We start from the raw sequence: 16,887 nt of genomic DNA, 5'->3' as shown, positions 1-16,887 counted from the left end.
CCTCTCTTGGTGCCAAAGCCAGTGTCGGAGCCAATGTAAGTGGCTTTCTGGACGTGATTGACACCTTTGACCGTCCAGGAATGGCCGAAACCAAGACAACCTACGCTTCGGCAGGAGTCTATCAATCTGGATTTGAGAATAAGCCAGGGAATCGCGTACCTCGTGGAGGGGTCATGGCTGAGGCTGGAGTTGGCAAAGCCAGCGCAGAGTGGGGCATGTTTGATGCGGAGGCCAAAGGCCCGAACGCCAGCGCTGGTGTGGGGTATACGATCGTGGGTGCTGGGGCCATGGCCAAGGCAGAGGTGGTCAGTGCTTCAGCCACTGCAGGACCCCTGAAGGCCACGGTGGGCCTGGGGGTGGACACTGGAGTGCACATCGGACTGGACAACATGGAGGTCAAGTTACTGGGAACTGGCTTCAGTCTCTGGCCTAAACCTAGTCTCTCTGTCCTAGGTAATTCAGTAGAGTGCTGCATCTCTTAGAGCAGCAGTTTAGACAGGTACATCTCTCCACTGTGGCTCTTTGACCAGGGAAGACTGATTTCTCCTCAGCCTGTAGGTGTCCCCTCAGCCTGTGGGTGTCCCCTCAGCCTGTGGGTGTCCCCTCAGCCTGTGGGTGTCCCCTCAGCCTGTAGGTGTCCCCTCAGCCTGCTGACAGCCCTTACCTGTCTGACTTCACCTTAAAAAGTCTTTAATTTGATCCATTAAAACCAATAAAAGAAAATAATACAGCATAAACATTTTGTTGTGTTTCATATTAGCAGAAAATACTCACACACGCGTACACACAACCAGAGTTTTTCTGGATTAGTTTACCAAACACATCCCTGGTGTTCATCAAACTGCAGAAACACACAGGGTGAACCAACCCAGACTGCAGAAACACACAGGATGAACCAACCCAGACTGCAGAAACACACAGGATGAACCAACCCAGACTGCAGAAACACACAGGATGAACCAACCCAGACTGCAGAAACACACAGGGTGAACCAACCCAGACTGCAGAAACACACAGGATGAACCAACCCAGACTGCAGAAACACACAGGATGAACCAACCCAGACTGCAGAAACACACAGGATGAACCAACCCAGACTGCAGAAACACACAGGATGAACCAACCCAGACTGCAGAAACACACAGGGTGAACCAACCCAGACTGCAGAAACACACAGGGTGAACCAACCCAGACTCACATCCATGATGCATTTACTGTAGAGGGAAGTAGCGCTGCATCTCAAGTAAAGCTGTGCTGTAAACAGACCAGTTGATATTCTAGCTGTTGACCAGGGTCATAGTCAGGCTGGTATCTCCAGGGTGCGGGTCATAGTCAGGCTGGTATCTCCAGGGTGCGGGTCATAGTCAGGCTGGCATCTCCAGGGTGCAGGTCATAGTCAGGCTGGTATCTCCAGTGTGCGGGTCATAGTCAGGCTGGTATCTCCAGGGTGCGGGTCATAGTCAGGCTGGTATCTCCAGTGTGCGGGTCATATTTATTTTGTAAAAATGGAGAACGGGAGACAGAGTACGCGCAGAGCAGCAAAGACAGTTTATTACTGGAAACACAACAGGCCAGGAGGAGACATTCTATAGTGCGCGCACACACACACACACACACACACACACACACACACACACACACACACACACACACACACACACACACACACACACACACACACACACACACACACACACACACACACACACACACACACACACACTCTCTCTCTCTCTCTCTCTCTCTCTCTCATGGCTGCATGCGTATAGCGCCGTCCAGCCTGATGACCTCTCCGTTGATCATAGGGTTCTCAGCCAGTGCTGTCACCAGGTGTGCAAACTCTGCAGGGTCTCCCAGGCGGGAGGGGAAGGGCACCTGGCGAGCCAGGAAGGAGCGCACCTTCTCAGGTAACCCTGCCAGGAGGGGGGTGGAGAACAGCCCTGGAGGAGAGGAGGAGGTTAGACAAGGAGAGAGGGAGGGGGGGGAGAAGAGAGAGAGAGTGTGTACTGACCAGGTGCTATGGTAACCACCCTGATGCCCATGGGGGCCAGGTCCCTGGCGATGGGGAGGGTCATTCCTACGATGCCTCCTTTAGAGGCCGAGTACGCTGCCTGGCCCACCTGCACACACACGGTGAAGTTAAAAATTGACTTCATTCATATGTGTATATATTGATACGTGTCCCTGTGTGTACCTGCCCATCGAAGGCCGCCACGCTGGCTGTGTTGACGATGCAGCCTCGGTGCCCATCAGCGTCCGGCTCGTTACGCCCCATCTCCCCCGCCGCCAGACGGATCACGTTGAAGGTGCCCGCGATGTTCACCTACACGAACACACACACGCACTTTTAAATATGGAAATATAGTAAACTGTTGACACTCATCACTCACACCCTGTTAGAAGTGAAGCGGAGTGAGGTGGAGTCTCACGGTGATGACACAGGTGAAGTGAGGGGGGGGGAGTGAGGTGGAGTCTCACGGTGATGACACAGGTGAAGTGAGGGGGGGAGTGAGGGGGAGTCTCACGGTGATGACACAGGTGAAGTGAGGGGGGGGAGTGAGGTGGAGTCTCACGGTGATGACACAGGTGAAGTGAGGGGGGGAGTGAGGGGGAGTCTCACGGTGATGACACAGGTGAAGTGAGGGGGGGGAGTGAGGTGGAGTCTCACGGTGATGACACAGGTGAAGTGAGGGGGGGGGGGAGTGAGGTGGAGTCTCACGGTGATGACACGGGCAAAGTCCTCCAGGCTGTGAGGAACGTCCTTCTTGAAGTTGTACGTCTTCACTGCCACGGCAACGCCTGCACAGTTCACCGCCAGGTCCAGCCTCCCGAAGCGTTGCCGGGCCAACGCCACTGCCGCACTCACATCCGCCTCCGACGTCACCTAGGAAATCAGGTCACAGGGTCACACTGGGGTGAGATGCCCTCATTCACCACCTGGCTCACTTACGGGTAAGTGGCTACGGGTAAGTCTCAATACTGCAGGTGGGGCAGGGTCTCAATACTGCGGGTGGGGCAGGGTCTCAATACTGCGGGTGGGGCAGGGTCTCAATACTGCTGGTGGGGCAGGGTCTCAATACTGCGGGTGGGGCAGGGTCTCAATACTGCGGGTGGGGCAGGGTCTCAATATTGCAGGTGGGGCAGGGTCTCAATACTGCAGGTGGGGCAGGGTCTCAATACTGCAGGTGGGGCAGGGTCTCAATACTGCGGGTGGGGCAGGGTCTCAATACTGCGGGTGGGGCAGGGTCTCAATACTGCGGGTGGGGCAGGGTCTCAATATTGCAGGTGGGGCAGGGTTCACATGCAGCATTGAGACCCATAGTAGCAGGGTAGGGATATAAAGGATAGTGTAGGTAGGTGAATTAGTAGGGTTCTGGTGGGGAAGGGTTCTGGTTGGTTGGCGGTAGAGCTCTTACATCTGCAGGGGCAAAGGCACAGCGGTCCCCCAGGCTGGCAGCCAGTGCTTGGCCGTCTGAGGAGGGCAGGTCCAGCACCACGGCCCTCGCTCCGTGCTGCACCAGACGCTCCACCGTGGCACGACCCAGACCGGACGCCCCGCCCGTCACCAGTCCCACCATGCCCTGCACACGGACACACGTAAAAATCAACACAAGAACAAACATGCGTGCACGGGGAGTCAGATGGCTGAGCGGTGAAGGAGTCGGGCTCGTAATCAGAAGGTTGCCGGATCGACTCCCCGCCGTGCCAATTGACGTTGTGTCTTTGGGCAAGGCACCTCTCCCTACTTGCCTCGGGGGGGAATGTCCCTGTACTTACTGTTAGTCGCTCTGGATAAGAGCGTCTGCTAAATGACTAAATGTAAATGTGCACAGAAAACATCAAGGTTAACGGAACGCTAACTCAAGGTGATACCGTGACATTCCAACAAACAGTTCAATGAGTTGCCAACTTATTTAGAGCTAGCATCACGGACTCTCATATAATCGTCGCCAAAGCACACGCTAAACGTGAAGCTCGCAGGATGATAACTTACTTAACTAAGCTACTTATATTATACGGACAGACTTAGCCAGGTTGTCAGTCCAACACCCGCGGCCTGTGTCCACTACATACATACATATAATATAGCGTTATATATACATATAACCCGAGCATGGAAACTTAGCGTACAGAAATTAATTCAACGAAATAAGAACACGTTTTCAAACACTGTAACTGAAATTAATAGCGATTCAAAACTACGCCAAGATCTGCCTTTAGTGATTCCATAGAAACAGTTAGAAGTAGTTGTTGCCGTAAATCGTGTTCAGTTTGTTTTCTCATTGTTTTTGCTCACCTTGACACTTCTAATGTTCGCCATGTTACCGGACGTCAAGGCAGCTGCGTCACTGTTCAGGGCGGAACAGGAACTCATCGCCTGTTCTGTGTGGCTTGGCCAATCAAGATCGTTCATTTGGAGAACGCCCCATTCAGTTATTGGCTAACAGAAATACCCTAGTGTATCCAATAAAATAGACCGTCAGTCTCATCACTGTCCGTCACGGTTTTTATTAGTTGATTCTCCGGTGGGGTGGGAATAAATTAATATGCAAAACCACACTTAATTCATAAAGTTGTCTTCATGAAATCTGGTCATCAAATACAATGGAAGTAATATATGATCTCGGTGTAATGGCTACAACTCAATTATCTAAACACAACATAATTAATCAAAATATCTCCATTCTTGACAAAGGTAGAGATGTATATGAATCAAAACATGACCAGTACACATGCAAATAGTTCACTGAAGACGAGATGAATTTACACACGTGGGCAAATATCACCTTCAATGATGCCTGGACAACTCTGATAATTAGAATTTAAAAAAATTATATCTAAATGTTCTCTGATAATTATATCAAATGGCCCAGGTTGCACTAATGTTTTTACTGCACTATGCCATAAAATATATTGCAGTTAAAGGACTAGTTTCCCAGACATAGATGACTGCCTGGTGGTTCCACTGCTCAACAGAACCTCTTCTCCTGTCTGGTCCCCCCAGTGGTGGAATCAACTCCCCACCTCCATCAGGGACACAGACTGTCTCCCCACCTTCAAGAGAAGGTTCAAGACGCACTTGTTCTGGGAGTGCAACGGTACTTAGGAATGGTTTGCTGGACCCGATGTTTGCTATATGCCTGGTAGCTGACTAACAACCAAAACACTGTTAGAACTCTGCACTTCTAAACATAGATCTACCACTGTACTTTCTGTATGCACCCTTTGACGCTTTAGATGAAAGCTGCTAAATGAAATAAATGCAAAGCTTAAGTCTTTAGGTCAAATCAACACACAGCACCTACTTATTTTTATAACAATAAATCCATAATTAGCTGCAAACATGAACTTGGGAACACTTGTGGATTGACCAACCAGACAGCCCCAGAGAGGAGCCAGCCCCAGAGAGGAGCCAGCCCCAGAGAGGGGCCAGCCCCAGAGAGGAGCCAGCCCCAGAGAGGGGCCAGCCCCAGAGAGGAGCCAGCCCCAGAGAGGAGCCAGCCCCAGAGAGGAGCCAGCCCCAGAGAGGGGCCAGCCCCAGAGAGGGGCCAGCCCCAGAGAGGGGCCAGCCCCAGAGAGGAGCCAGCCCCAGAGAGGGGCCAGCCCCAGAGAGGAGCCAGCCCCAGAGAGGAGCCAGCCCCAGAGAGGAGCCAGCCCCAGAGAGGGGCCAGCCCCAGAGAGGAGCCAGCCCCAGAGAGGGGCCAGCCCCAGAGAGGAGCCAGCCCCAGAGAGGGGCCAGCCCCAGAGAGGAGCCAGCCCCAGAGAGGAGCCAGCCCCAGAGAGGGGCCAGCCCCAGAGAGGAGCCAGCCCCAGAGAGGAGCCAGCCCCACAGCTAGCTACAACAAAAAAAAGAGACAGAGACAGCAGATTACTTTTTTTTTACTAAAAGAATAAATTTTATTTCAGCACTGTAAGTCATTTCCCAACCGGTACAAACATGGCTGCCATCTTAGTTGCTTGCTGCGTGGCCAGTCCCCGCTGTTCGCCCTCGAACCGCCACGAATAAAAAAGCTTTCTTCCTACACAGTCTGGTGCTTTCATTATGCTAACAATGACACATTATACCACCCATAATCAGAACAGTAATAATGATGATGATAATAATAATAATAATAGTAGTAATAGTAGCATGGTTTCACCCTTCTGCAGGTCGTGTTGGGAGGAGGCTAACTGGAGTTGGTGACAAACTGTTCCAAGAAGTTGTGAATAAGGGTTGGGGTTAGGGGTCAGGGATGGGCTGGGGTTAGGAGTGGGTGTGTGGGGGAGGGCTGGGGGGTCAGGGCTGGGGTTAGGGGTCAGGGATGGGCTGGGGTTAGGAGGAGTGGGTGTGTGGGGGAGGGTTGGGGGGTCAGGGCTGGGGATAGGAGTGGTGGGTCAGGGCTGGGGTTAGGGTGGGGGGTCAGGGCTGGGGTTAGGGGTCAGGGATGGGGTTAGGGTGGGGAGTCAGGGATGGGGTTAGGGGTCAGGGATGGGGTTAGGGTGGGGAGTCAGGGCTGGGGTTAGGGGTCAGGGATGGGGTTAGGGTGGGGAGTCAGGGCGGGGGTTAGGGGTCAGGGATGGGGTTAGGGGTGGGTGTGGGGGGTACGGCTGGGGGTGGGGGGTCAGGGCTGGGGTTAGGGGTGGAGAGTCAGGGCTGGGGTTAGGGGTGGGTGTGGGGGGTCAGGGCTGGGGGTCTTCTTCATAATCATCATCACCATGTGATCCAACCAATGATAGTACACGCCCACTTCAACTACAAACACTTCCTGTTACTCCCTGCCTCAACGCAGCCCACTGTTGGGGGGTCTGGGGGAAGGGTCTGGGGGGAGGGGTCTGAGGTATGTGTGAGAATTTTGGTTGTCACTTCCTGTTTCTTTCAGCTTCAATTGATAATGAGTCGACCATGAAATATATTTTTAAGGGACAATAAGAGAATCACATTTAGTGCAGACAAATGATTTCAATTTAGACGGGCAATACTTGTTACTAGGTACGTAGTATAAGGGTGAAGTGGTCTAAAGATGCCATATCAAATACAGGTAAGGAAAATTGCAGGGTTTCCCGCAGCACTTTACAGTTAAGGCGGCCACCTCAGCAACACATGCCTGCCGCCTTAACTAGGTCTTTGTTTTATAGCGATATCCTCCGTGTTACTCTGTCCTGTTTTCTCCCTCCATTCCAAAACGCCAGTCTCCCTTCTCTGCAGAACACATTAGTCTATCGCAAAACTAGCCCCCCCCCCCCGTCTGACGGCAAACCCCACCCTACCACCTTAACTAACACATTTTCTGCGGGAAACCCTGAATTGCGATCATTACAGTTCAAATGTCTAGGTAGGCTAAGCGTATTCAGTACTAACTGTAGCAGTGGATTAGAGTAAAGATGTCATAACATTAAAAATAGTAAGAAAACACATTTGCACAAAGTTTGATTTTTTTCCTCTTTTTTTCCAGACTCTGGCTAGGTACATCCAGATCCTGGATTATCAACGTTAATATAACCTTCACTGTTAGTCTGCTGGGTTAGGGGGCGAGGCAGGGGCAAGGCAGGGGCGAGGCAGGGGCAAGGCAGGGGCGAGGCAGGGGCGAGGCAGGGGGAGAGCCCAGAGAGAGAAAATGGCCAATAGAAATGGTCCTGAGGGGAGAGAACAGGCACAGAGAGGGGGAGGAACGACAGAGGGGTCTATGGTGTTTCTGTGTGAGGGGTCTATGGTGTTTCTGTGTGAGGGGTCTATGGTGTTTCTGTGTGAGGGGTCTATGGTGTTTCTGTGTGTGTGTGTGTGTGGCAGGGTCTATGGTGTTTCTGTGTGTGTGTGTGTGTGTGGCAGGGTCTAGGGAGAGGGAGAACAGAGAGAACAGGAATGGAGAGGAGGAGACAGAGGAGAGAGGAGGTGAGGAGGTATGGTGTATAGAAGGATATTAGGATAACAAGCATTAAAATCACTGATCAATAATACCTAACATAACTAAAACGTACAAGACAGGACTCCACCTTGAGGGTGGTGGAGGTGTTCCATTCTAGCTAGTGTGTAGCTCTGGGTCTGACACTACTGGTGTGTGTGTGTGTGTGTGTCCATGCTAACTACAAAGAGGATTGAGGGTTCCACTCTGACAGACCAACATCCTCTCACTGAGAAACAACGCGGCAACACTTCACACAAAGGAGCCCACAGCTGTCTGTGTCTGTGTGTCTGTCTGTCTGTGTGTGTCTGTCTGTATGTGTGTCTGTCTGTATGTGTGTCTGTCTGTATGTGTGTCTGTGTCTGTATGTGTGTCTGTCTGTGTCTGTCTGTCTGTGTCTGTGTCTGTGTCTGTCTGTCTGTCTGTCTGTCTGTGTCTGTCTGTCTGTCTGTCTGTGTCTGTCTGTCTGTGTCTGTCTGTCTGTCTGTCTGTGTCTGTCTGTGTGTCTGTCTGTGTGTCTGTCTGTGTGTCTGTCTGTGTGTCTGTCTGTGTGTCTGTGTGTGTGTCTGTCTGTGTGTCTGTCTGTGTGTGTGTCTGTGTCTGTGTGTGTGTCTGTGTGTGTGTCTGTGTGTGTGTCTGTGTGTGTGTCTGTGTGTGTGTCTGTGTGTGTGTCTGTGTGTGTCTGTCTGTGTCTGTCTGTGTCTGTCTGTGTCTGTCTGTGTCTGTCTGTCTGTGTACATACGCGTGTGCATGTATGTGGCATCTATCCGTATGTGTGTAGAGATGTAGATTGGTGATCTAACTAAGAAAGAGAGAGGGATGGTGACCTCTCCTCTCTGATGCAGTGGCCAGGTGGCCGGGCCAGAAGGCCAGAAGGCCCCAGCCTAGCCTCTGTTTGAAGGTCCTGGAGACCAGAGCAGTAAGCTCATCTTACGAACGGTGATTTTCCTATCAAGTAACAGCTAATGTTTCTAACCAGTTGTGTAAGTGTGCAGGCAGGGCTGTGGGTGCAGAGGAGAGCTGGGTGCACACCACAGGCCAGGCTGCTCTCCACAACGTCATTTCAGACAGATTTCTCCCTGTACAGAATCTGTGGCACACTTCTGAGCATACGTCTTCAATACAGTACGAAAATAAGGTGCTTCTGGTTGACCTGGGACCTGTCTGTCAACTGTGTTCATGTCAGCAGTGACTCAGCACTCGCCCCTCTCTCTCTGGCAGTTCCTACACCTCTCCTGCTGCTGTTATCAAACAACAAAAACAGTCCAAGTGAGAAGGTCTGGACTCAGCTCCACCTCAGCAGCAGCAAGGGCTGACAGGTGAGAAGGTCCGGGGTCTTAGGTTAGAAGCGGAACACTGAGGGTTTGCAGTGTTCCAGCCCCCAGGCCTCTGCTGATTGGCTGAGGGCTTGGTTGGGGGTGGGGAAGTGCTTCCTGTTGATCTAAAAGGTGCGCTTGAGCTCGTCAACAGCGCCTGGGCTTAATTGCCGTGGCGATGCTAAATCGCCATCTCCCATCGCTGGCGGCGGAGCAAGCTGGTCTTGCACTTTGGGAATTACTAACCAATCAGAATTTTTCTCCCCACGTCGCTACGTCTGATTGGCTTAACCCATGTGTTATCTTTGGGTTATTCTGACCCATCAGTCATTGTGACCCACCGTCATATTGCGACAACTTTACCGCATACAAAAACAAAGTGAGGCATTTTCTTTTAACCGTTTGGCTGTGTCAGACCCCCACATTGTGAAGGTTAAAAGAAAATTATTTTTTATTTGTTTTTGTATTGGGTAAAATTGGGTAAACACAACAATGGTTCGTTATGAACCTTTAGGTCATGTGACCCAAAGGCAGCACAAGGGTTAAAAAGATCTCCTGTCTACCTTCCTATTGGGCAGTGTTTTTGGCGAGCGTGGGTCCTCTGGATATTTAACCTGGTAGAGGACCCCAGGACTCTGAAACAAAGTGCTTCGCTGGCGTGGATCCACTCTGCTCACATTCCGTCTCTCCTCTCGTCTCCCGGCCGGAGACCAGTGGAACGGTATCAGAGTTCGTCTCCACAAATACAACAATTAGTGCTCTCTGTTGGGATATAATACAATCAATCAAAGCTTTAACGGGGCTGAGGGGAGGGGGGTGTTGCATACTTGGGGCTTAAGGTGCATCAATAATGGGGTCTGTCAGCTTGGCTCAAGGCTACTGTAAGTTAGCTAGGTTAACATTCCAAAAGCTCCAAGGTGCAGTAAGGTGTCTGGGCCCTGCTAATTCTTGCTAGCGGGCATGCTAACAAGTTCTCAGGGAGATTAGCACAGTGTCTAACTCTAGCTAACATGCTTGTTAGCATGTTCTCAGGGAAATTAGCATAGTGGCTAACCCAGTGGAGTCCTGCAGTTTAAGTGCTTCTCTCTCTCTCTCTCTCTCTCTCTCTCTCTCTCTCTGTCTCTCTGTCTCTCTGTCTCTCTGTCTCTCTGTCTCTCTGTCTCTCTGTCTCTCTGTCTCTCTGTCTCTCTCTCTCTCTCTCTCTCTCTCTCTCTCTCTCTCTCTCTCTCTCTCTCTCTCTCTCTCTCTCTCTCTCTCTCTCTCTCTCTCTCTCTCTCTCTCTCTCTCTCTCTCTCTCTCTCTCTCTCTCTCTCTCTCTCTCTCTCTCTCTCTCTCTCTCTCTCTCTCTCTCTCTCTCTCTCTCTCTCTCTCTCTCTCTCTCTCTCTCTCTCTCTCTCTCTCTCTCTCTCTCTCTCTCTCTCTCTCTCTCTCTCTCTCTCTCTCTCTCTCTCTCTCTCATCCTCCTCCTCCTCCTCCTCCTCCTCCTCCTCCCCCTCTCTCTCGCTCTCTCTCTCTCTCTCGGTCTGTCCACCAAGCTTGAAACCACCAACACGCTACAGTCACGCTAACCAAGGCAACAAGCCTGAACTGTGTGCAGACTAAACATCAAAAAAACTGCTAAGATGACTCTGAACATGGAGGGCGACAGGGAGCTGTGTGTGTGTGTGTGTGCAGGGGGACAGGGAGCTGTGTGTGTGTGTGTGTGCAGGGGGACAGGGAGCTGTGTGTGTGTGTGTGTGCAGGGGGACAGGGAGCTGTGTGTGTGTGTGTGTGCAGGGGTGAGTATAAACTCTCATTCTAAAGAAATAAAAAGCACATGAGTAGAACTACAATGGATCTGGACTTAACCGGTCTGACCAATCACAGAGCAGCAGGGAGGGAGGGAAGGAGGGGCTAACGGGACGCTCCGTCCCTCACTTCCTGGTTGGTGTGATAATGCGGACAGAGAGTGGGCGGGGCTACAAATAGGGAAAGGCAGTCGAAACAGAGATTGCTCCGCAGTGCATCCTGGGAGATGCAGTCACTCCTCCTTCTGTAGTGCTCCGTCTGATGGGCAGTCGTCAAGGCAACGGGGGGCCTCTGCCTCCGCCCCCTCTGATTGGTTGTCTCTGCTGGCTAAGGCACATGGGATTGGCTGGGCCAGTGGGGGCAGGTCCAAGGGCTGGCCAATGGCTGAGCTGCCGTTGAGCTGCTGGGACACGCCCTCTGTGTTTGGCCCCGCCTCTTCTGAGGCTTTCGGGGAGGAGCTGGAGGGGGGAGATGACGACAAAGTCTGGGGGGGGGGGGTGGGGAGTATTGGGGAGAGAGGAGTTGGTGTTGGAGGAGGGAGAGAGGAGAAGGAGAGAGAGGGGTTAGAGAGGAGAGGGAGGGAGAGGGAGAGAGGGGTTAGTGTTGGAGAAGGGAGAGAGGAGAGAGAGGAGTTAGAGAGGAGAGGGAAGGAGAGAGGAGAGGGAGGAGAGATAGAGGGGTTAGAGAGGAGGGGAGAGAGAGGGGTTATAGTGGGAGGGAGAGAGGAGAGGGATGGAGAGAGGAGAGAGGAGAGAGAGGGGTTAGTGTTGGAGGGCCCTGGGGCTGACAGTGTGTGTGATGTGGTTCATACCTGTGGTGTGGTACTGGTCACCTTCTTCCCTGGACGCACTTTCAGAGGAACATCCTTCCCCCTTCTGAGAGGGAGAAAGGGGAAACAAGTCTAAACCCTACTCAGCAGTATCACAGTATTTGACAGTAAGTGACAGTATTTAGGGTTAGACAGTATTTCAACAGTCCCTGTCGACTCTGTCCTCACCCCTTCCCCGCCCCGACTGACACCACCGTCATGCCCCCCCGGGGGCGCAGGGCCCTGCTTCCGGCCCACTGGCCCACAACCATGCCAGCGATCTCCAACTTGCCTCCCTGGGGGGGGATGGCCTGGATACCTGCACACAGGGGGACAAAGGTCACACACAGGGAGAGTGTGTGTGTGTGTGTGTGTGTGTGTGTGTGTGTGTGAGAGAGAGAGAGAGAGAGCGAGCCTACCTGGGAAGGCCCTGGGTCTGTGCTGGGCAGGATGATGATGATGATGATGAGGATGATGATGGGGCATGTTGCCAAGAGGACGAGGGGGGTATAAGGGCGGCATGGGGTAGAAGGGGGGCACCATGGGGGGGGGCAGGAAGGCGGGGGGGGGCAGGGGCGGGGGGGGGGAGGGGGTCGGGAGAGGTTGATGCCCTCTAGAATAGCCTGTCTCATCTTCTCTACCCTGGACACCAACTCCTCCTGGGGGGAGGGAGGGAGAGAGGGAGGGAGGAGGAGAGGGGGGAGGAGGAGAAAGGAGAGGGAGGAGAGAGGGTCAGAGAGACACCAGAAGGGGGAAAGAGACCAAAGGGTTAGCATACAGCATCTCTAAAACTAGGCTGCAACAACAAATCGATTAAATAGATCAACATCGATTATTAATAGCGTTGCGACGAATTTCATTATTGATTTGTTGTGTCGCGCGATTATTACGCCACTCAATAAATCGCCGAGATGTTTGAGTAGTAAAAAAAAATAGTTCAGTTGAGCACGGAGCGGAGGTAGGGGAAGGGCCATCGGAGAGACGTTGTTGAGTAACGATGTTCTGAAACACATGGCGGCAGTGACGTGCGGTGATGTCAGTAAGAGGCTAGGCACTGAGTTATGAAAGCCAGACAACCTAATTTATTGTTAGGATAATATGTCAAAACAGTAAGAGCAGTAAACAGTACAAGCAGCCTACAGTCACTGAATATTAGCACAGCCACATAGCCAATCTGTTTTCATACCAGTCTGTTTGAAACCTTCGAAAACATGTTGTCCCTTTTGCTGCAGTAGTCCATCTAAGTCTGGCGTAGACCTCCCTGTTGCTATTACTCCTTTTTTGAATAAAATCGAGCCTTGGGAAATTCCTCAACTCTGTGATAGGCAGACACCTCTGCTGTCATTTTGACATTTGTTAGTTTCATATTCGACATTTGTCTCACAATCGGAAGACGATACTTTGCAGCATCGCGTTAGGGACCGGGTGAATACTACCCATACCATTTTGAAAAATGTAGACTTTTATAATATTTTTGGGAATATAAAACCTCAAACAGACACCAGAGTATCTTAATGTCTGGTATACGTCGACAGCCCTTACTTTTTCAATGAAGTTTCAAATAAAATGATAGAAAATCACTCTTTAAAAATAGCTTAATCCTCGCAAATCTTAACGTTTTTTCAAAATTGTGTAAAAAAAAATCTTAAATATACACCAGATTATTCCATAAAGTCTGGCCTACTTCCACAACCTTTCAATTTTCAATAACGTTTTAAAGAAAACTCAAATAAATTGCTTATCTTGGAAAATAGCACATTCTGAAGATTTTCTGCACTGTGAATTTGCACTGTCAGTTTTTTTTTTGAATAAAGGGTTGGAAATGAATGAAAAAATCAGATTCATCGATTAATCGAAAAAAGAATCGACAGATTAATCAATTATTTAAATAATCGTAAGTTGCAGCCCTATCTAAAACCCTCATATATCTGAGGGGTGGAGCCTAACCCCCCCTGCGTACCTGCCCCTCACACATGTCCAGCAGGGCAGAGCGGTCTCTGCAGGAGCGGCTCAGTTTGCTCTGGAACAGCTTCCCGTCGAAGAAGCCCCAGGGACAACAGTGTTCCCACGGCAACGGCTGACCGCACACGTCATTGACAAAGAGGGCCGTGTCAACACCCGCCATGAAGAGAGAGGCCAGCTGCACGCCACGCCCGTCCACCTTCTCCACCTGCACACACACACACAGGGATACAGGGGCGGACACACACACAGGGATACAGGGGCGAACGCACACACACACACACACACACACACGCAAGTACAAACACGCAAGGAAAAGTTTCAGGAACATTTTGAATTGCATGGGGTGTCACAGGGGTGTAACAGGAGTGTAACAGGGGTGTAACGGGCGCAACAGGGGTGTAACGGGTGTAACAGGGGTGTGACAGGGGTGTGACAGGGGTGTGACAGGGGTGTCACAGGGGTGTCACAGGGGTGTCACAGGGGTGTCACAGGGGTGTAACGGGCGCAACAGGGGTGTAACGGGCGCAACAGGGGTGTGACAGGGGTGTGACAGGGGTGTGACAGGGGTGTGACAGGGGTGTGACAGGGGTGTGACAGGGGTGTAATATGAGTGTAACAGGAGTGTAACAGGGGTGTCACAGGGGTGTCACAGGGGTGTAACAGGAGTGTAACAGTGGGGGTCAGATGGCTGAGCGTTTAGGGAGTCGGGCTGTTAATCAGAAGGTTGTTGGTTCGATTCCCGGCCATGCCAAATGACGTTGTGTCCTTGGGCAAGGCACTTCACCCTACTTGCCTCGGGGGAATGTCCCTGTACTTACTGTAAGTTTCTCTGGATAAGAGCGTCTGCTAAATGACTAAATGTAAAGTAAATGTTACAGGGGTGTAACAGGAGTGTCACAGGGGTGTCACAGGAGCGTCACAGGGGTGTCACAGGGGTGTAACGGGAGTGTAACAGGGGTGTAACAGGGGTGTAACAGGGGTGTAACAGGGGTGTAACGGGAGTGTAACAGGGGTTTAACAGGGGTGTAACAGGGGTGTAACAGGGGTGTAACAGGGGTGTAACGGGAGTGTAACAGGGGTGTGGTTGCGTGACCTTCAGCTCCTGCAGCTGGTCAGGTTCGTACAGCTGGTTGGACACGGCTTGGGCCAGGAACGCATCCAGCTCATGTCTCTGGAGGATCCTGCCTCCTGGCCACTGCACCATATACCTACACACACACACACACACACACACACACACACACACACCAGACTTGAAAAGTGAAAACAAATATGTCTTCACAACTCCCCAGGAACAGAACTGGGCACTAACACACACACTCTCACTAACACACACTCTCACTCCCTAACACACACACACACACACACACACTGTCACTCCCACACACAGCAGGGTGGTGCTACCTGAGCACGCAGCACATGAGCAGCAGGTGCTGGGGGACGTGGGCGGGGTTGAGCAGGGCGGGGCAGTCTGAGCGGAGGCAGGCCAGGAAGGCTCTGGTCCTGCGAGAGCGGTCCTCTCCAGCGCGGCCCAGCCACAGCCTGCGCAGGTTAGGACAGGTCCACTCCCTGAAGCACAGGGCAGGGACCAGCTCCGGGGTCAGCGCTGACTTGGCCTTCCCACTGCTCCACTCCTTCACTATGACCGGGGGGACTGGAAACACACACACACACACACACACACACACACAGGCAGGCATACACACACAATTTTAAATAATGTTCCCGCTATTAATATTAATATGAATCTTTCTACACTGCTTGGCCTCTCTTCCTCTCCCTCCTTCTCTCTCTCTCCTCCTTTTCCTCTCCTCTCCCCTCATTGTCCTTCTTGTCTCCCTCTCCTCCTACCCTCCAGGGGAGCTCTCTTGCGGAGGGCCAGTCTCTCCATGCGGCGGTGGGTCTCAGCCAGGCTGAACAGGACCCCGTAGCAGTACTGTCTGGCTGCTCTGAAGAGCAGTGCCGCAGGGGGCAGCTCTGAGTTACACTCATCCTCGATACACACTGGCATCTTCATTTCTCCCTGGGGGAGGAGGAGGTGACAGAGAGACTGTTTGAGTGCGTTTATATGTGTAATAACATTGGTTCGTATGTTAGTATGTGGTAGATTTGAGGGTGTGTGTTTATGTGTGTGTGAGTGTGTATCTTGGTTAGTATGTGGTAGATATGAGAGGTGTGTGTGTATGTATCTTGGTTAGTATGTGGTAGATATGAGAGGCGTGTGTGTGTATCTTGGTTAGTATGTGGTAGATATGAGAGGTGTGTGTGTACCTTGGTTAGTATGTGGTAGATCTGAGGGTACATGAGTCCTCTCCGGTGTCTGTGTTCAGCTACACGCAGCACCTCCGCACTAACCTGAACACACACACACACAAATACACACAAATAGTGATTAGAGCATTATTAAAGCAGGAGGGTAAATTATGTCTCTTCCCCCCCCCCCCCCACACACACACACACCAACCTGAGGCAGAGGGGGTGTGGTGATGTCCATGTGACTCCGCGTCGCCATAGACAACAGCGACGGAATGTTCGAACCACTCCCGTTACCGTGGGAACCATCCCCCAAAACCCCGCCCCCTCTCCCGGATGGATCCTCCCACCTAGAGGACTTGTCTGTTAGATGACTGAGAGATGGAGGGATGAAGAGAGTTATGGGGGGTGAGGAGAGAGATGGAGGGGTGAGGAGAGAGATGGAGAGATGGAAGGATAAGGAGAGATGGAGGGATGAAGAGAGATATGGGGGGTGAGGAGAGAGATGGAAGGATAAGGAGAGATGGAGGGATGAGGAGAGAGATGGAGAGATGGAAGGATAAGGAGAGATGGAGGGATGAGGAGAGATATGGGGGGTGAGGAGAGAGATGGAAGGATAAGGAGAGATGGAGGGATGAGGAGAGAGATGGAGAGATGGAAGGATAAGGAGAGATGGAGGGATGAGGAGAGAGATGGAGAGATGGAAGGATAAGGAGAGATGGAGGGATGAGGAGAGATGGAGGGATGAGGAGAGAGATGGAAGGATAAGGAGAGATGGAAGGATGAGGAGAGAGATGGAGGGATGAGGAGAGATGGAGGGATGAGGAGAGAGATGGAAGGATAAGGAGAGATGGAAGGATGAGGAGAGAGATGGAGG

General features: G+C 51.7%; 2 protein-coding genes across 2 annotated transcripts in view; both read right to left on the bottom strand.

Annotated features, from left to right (window-relative positions):
* Positions 1-1,525: 1,525 nt before the first annotated feature.
* On the bottom strand, positions 1,526-4,429 carry hsd17b10 (hydroxysteroid (17-beta) dehydrogenase 10). Its single transcript, XM_084679567.1, has 6 exons — positions 4,298-4,429; positions 3,417-3,581; positions 2,720-2,884; positions 2,195-2,323; positions 2,012-2,120; positions 1,526-1,940 (listed from the first exon to the last, which is right to left on the bottom strand). Exons 1-6 carry the CDS (start codon positions 4,412-4,414, stop codon positions 1,750-1,752), a joined length of 876 nt encoding a protein of 291 aa, XP_084535693.1. The 5' UTR covers positions 4,415-4,429; the 3' UTR covers positions 1,526-1,749.
* A 6,263-nt stretch (positions 4,430-10,692) lies between these two features.
* LOC146252714 (constitutive coactivator of PPAR-gamma-like protein 2) overlaps positions 10,693-16,887 on the bottom strand; it is an 18,704-nt gene continuing 12,509 nt past the window's right edge. The window contains 11 exon segments of the mRNA XM_084680933.1: positions 10,693-11,468; positions 11,796-11,859; positions 11,982-12,111; positions 12,212-12,379; positions 12,382-12,451; positions 13,753-13,962; positions 14,851-14,965; positions 15,162-15,411; positions 15,609-15,780; positions 16,029-16,112; positions 16,222-16,384. Of these exon segments, the coding sequence (XP_084537059.1) occupies positions 11,217-11,468; positions 11,796-11,859; positions 11,982-12,111; positions 12,212-12,379; positions 12,382-12,451; positions 13,753-13,962; positions 14,851-14,965; positions 15,162-15,411; positions 15,609-15,780; positions 16,029-16,112; positions 16,222-16,384 (1,678 nt within the window). The 3' untranslated portion in view covers positions 10,693-11,216.

This window comes from Hypomesus nipponensis, chromosome 18 (assembly GCF_054491055.1).
Source record: "Hypomesus nipponensis isolate SF chromosome 18, ASM5449105v1, whole genome shotgun sequence".
Lineage (NCBI taxonomy): Eukaryota > Metazoa > Chordata > Actinopteri > Osmeriformes > Osmeridae > Hypomesus > Hypomesus nipponensis.
This window is presented reverse-complemented; position numbering and strand designations above follow the sequence as displayed.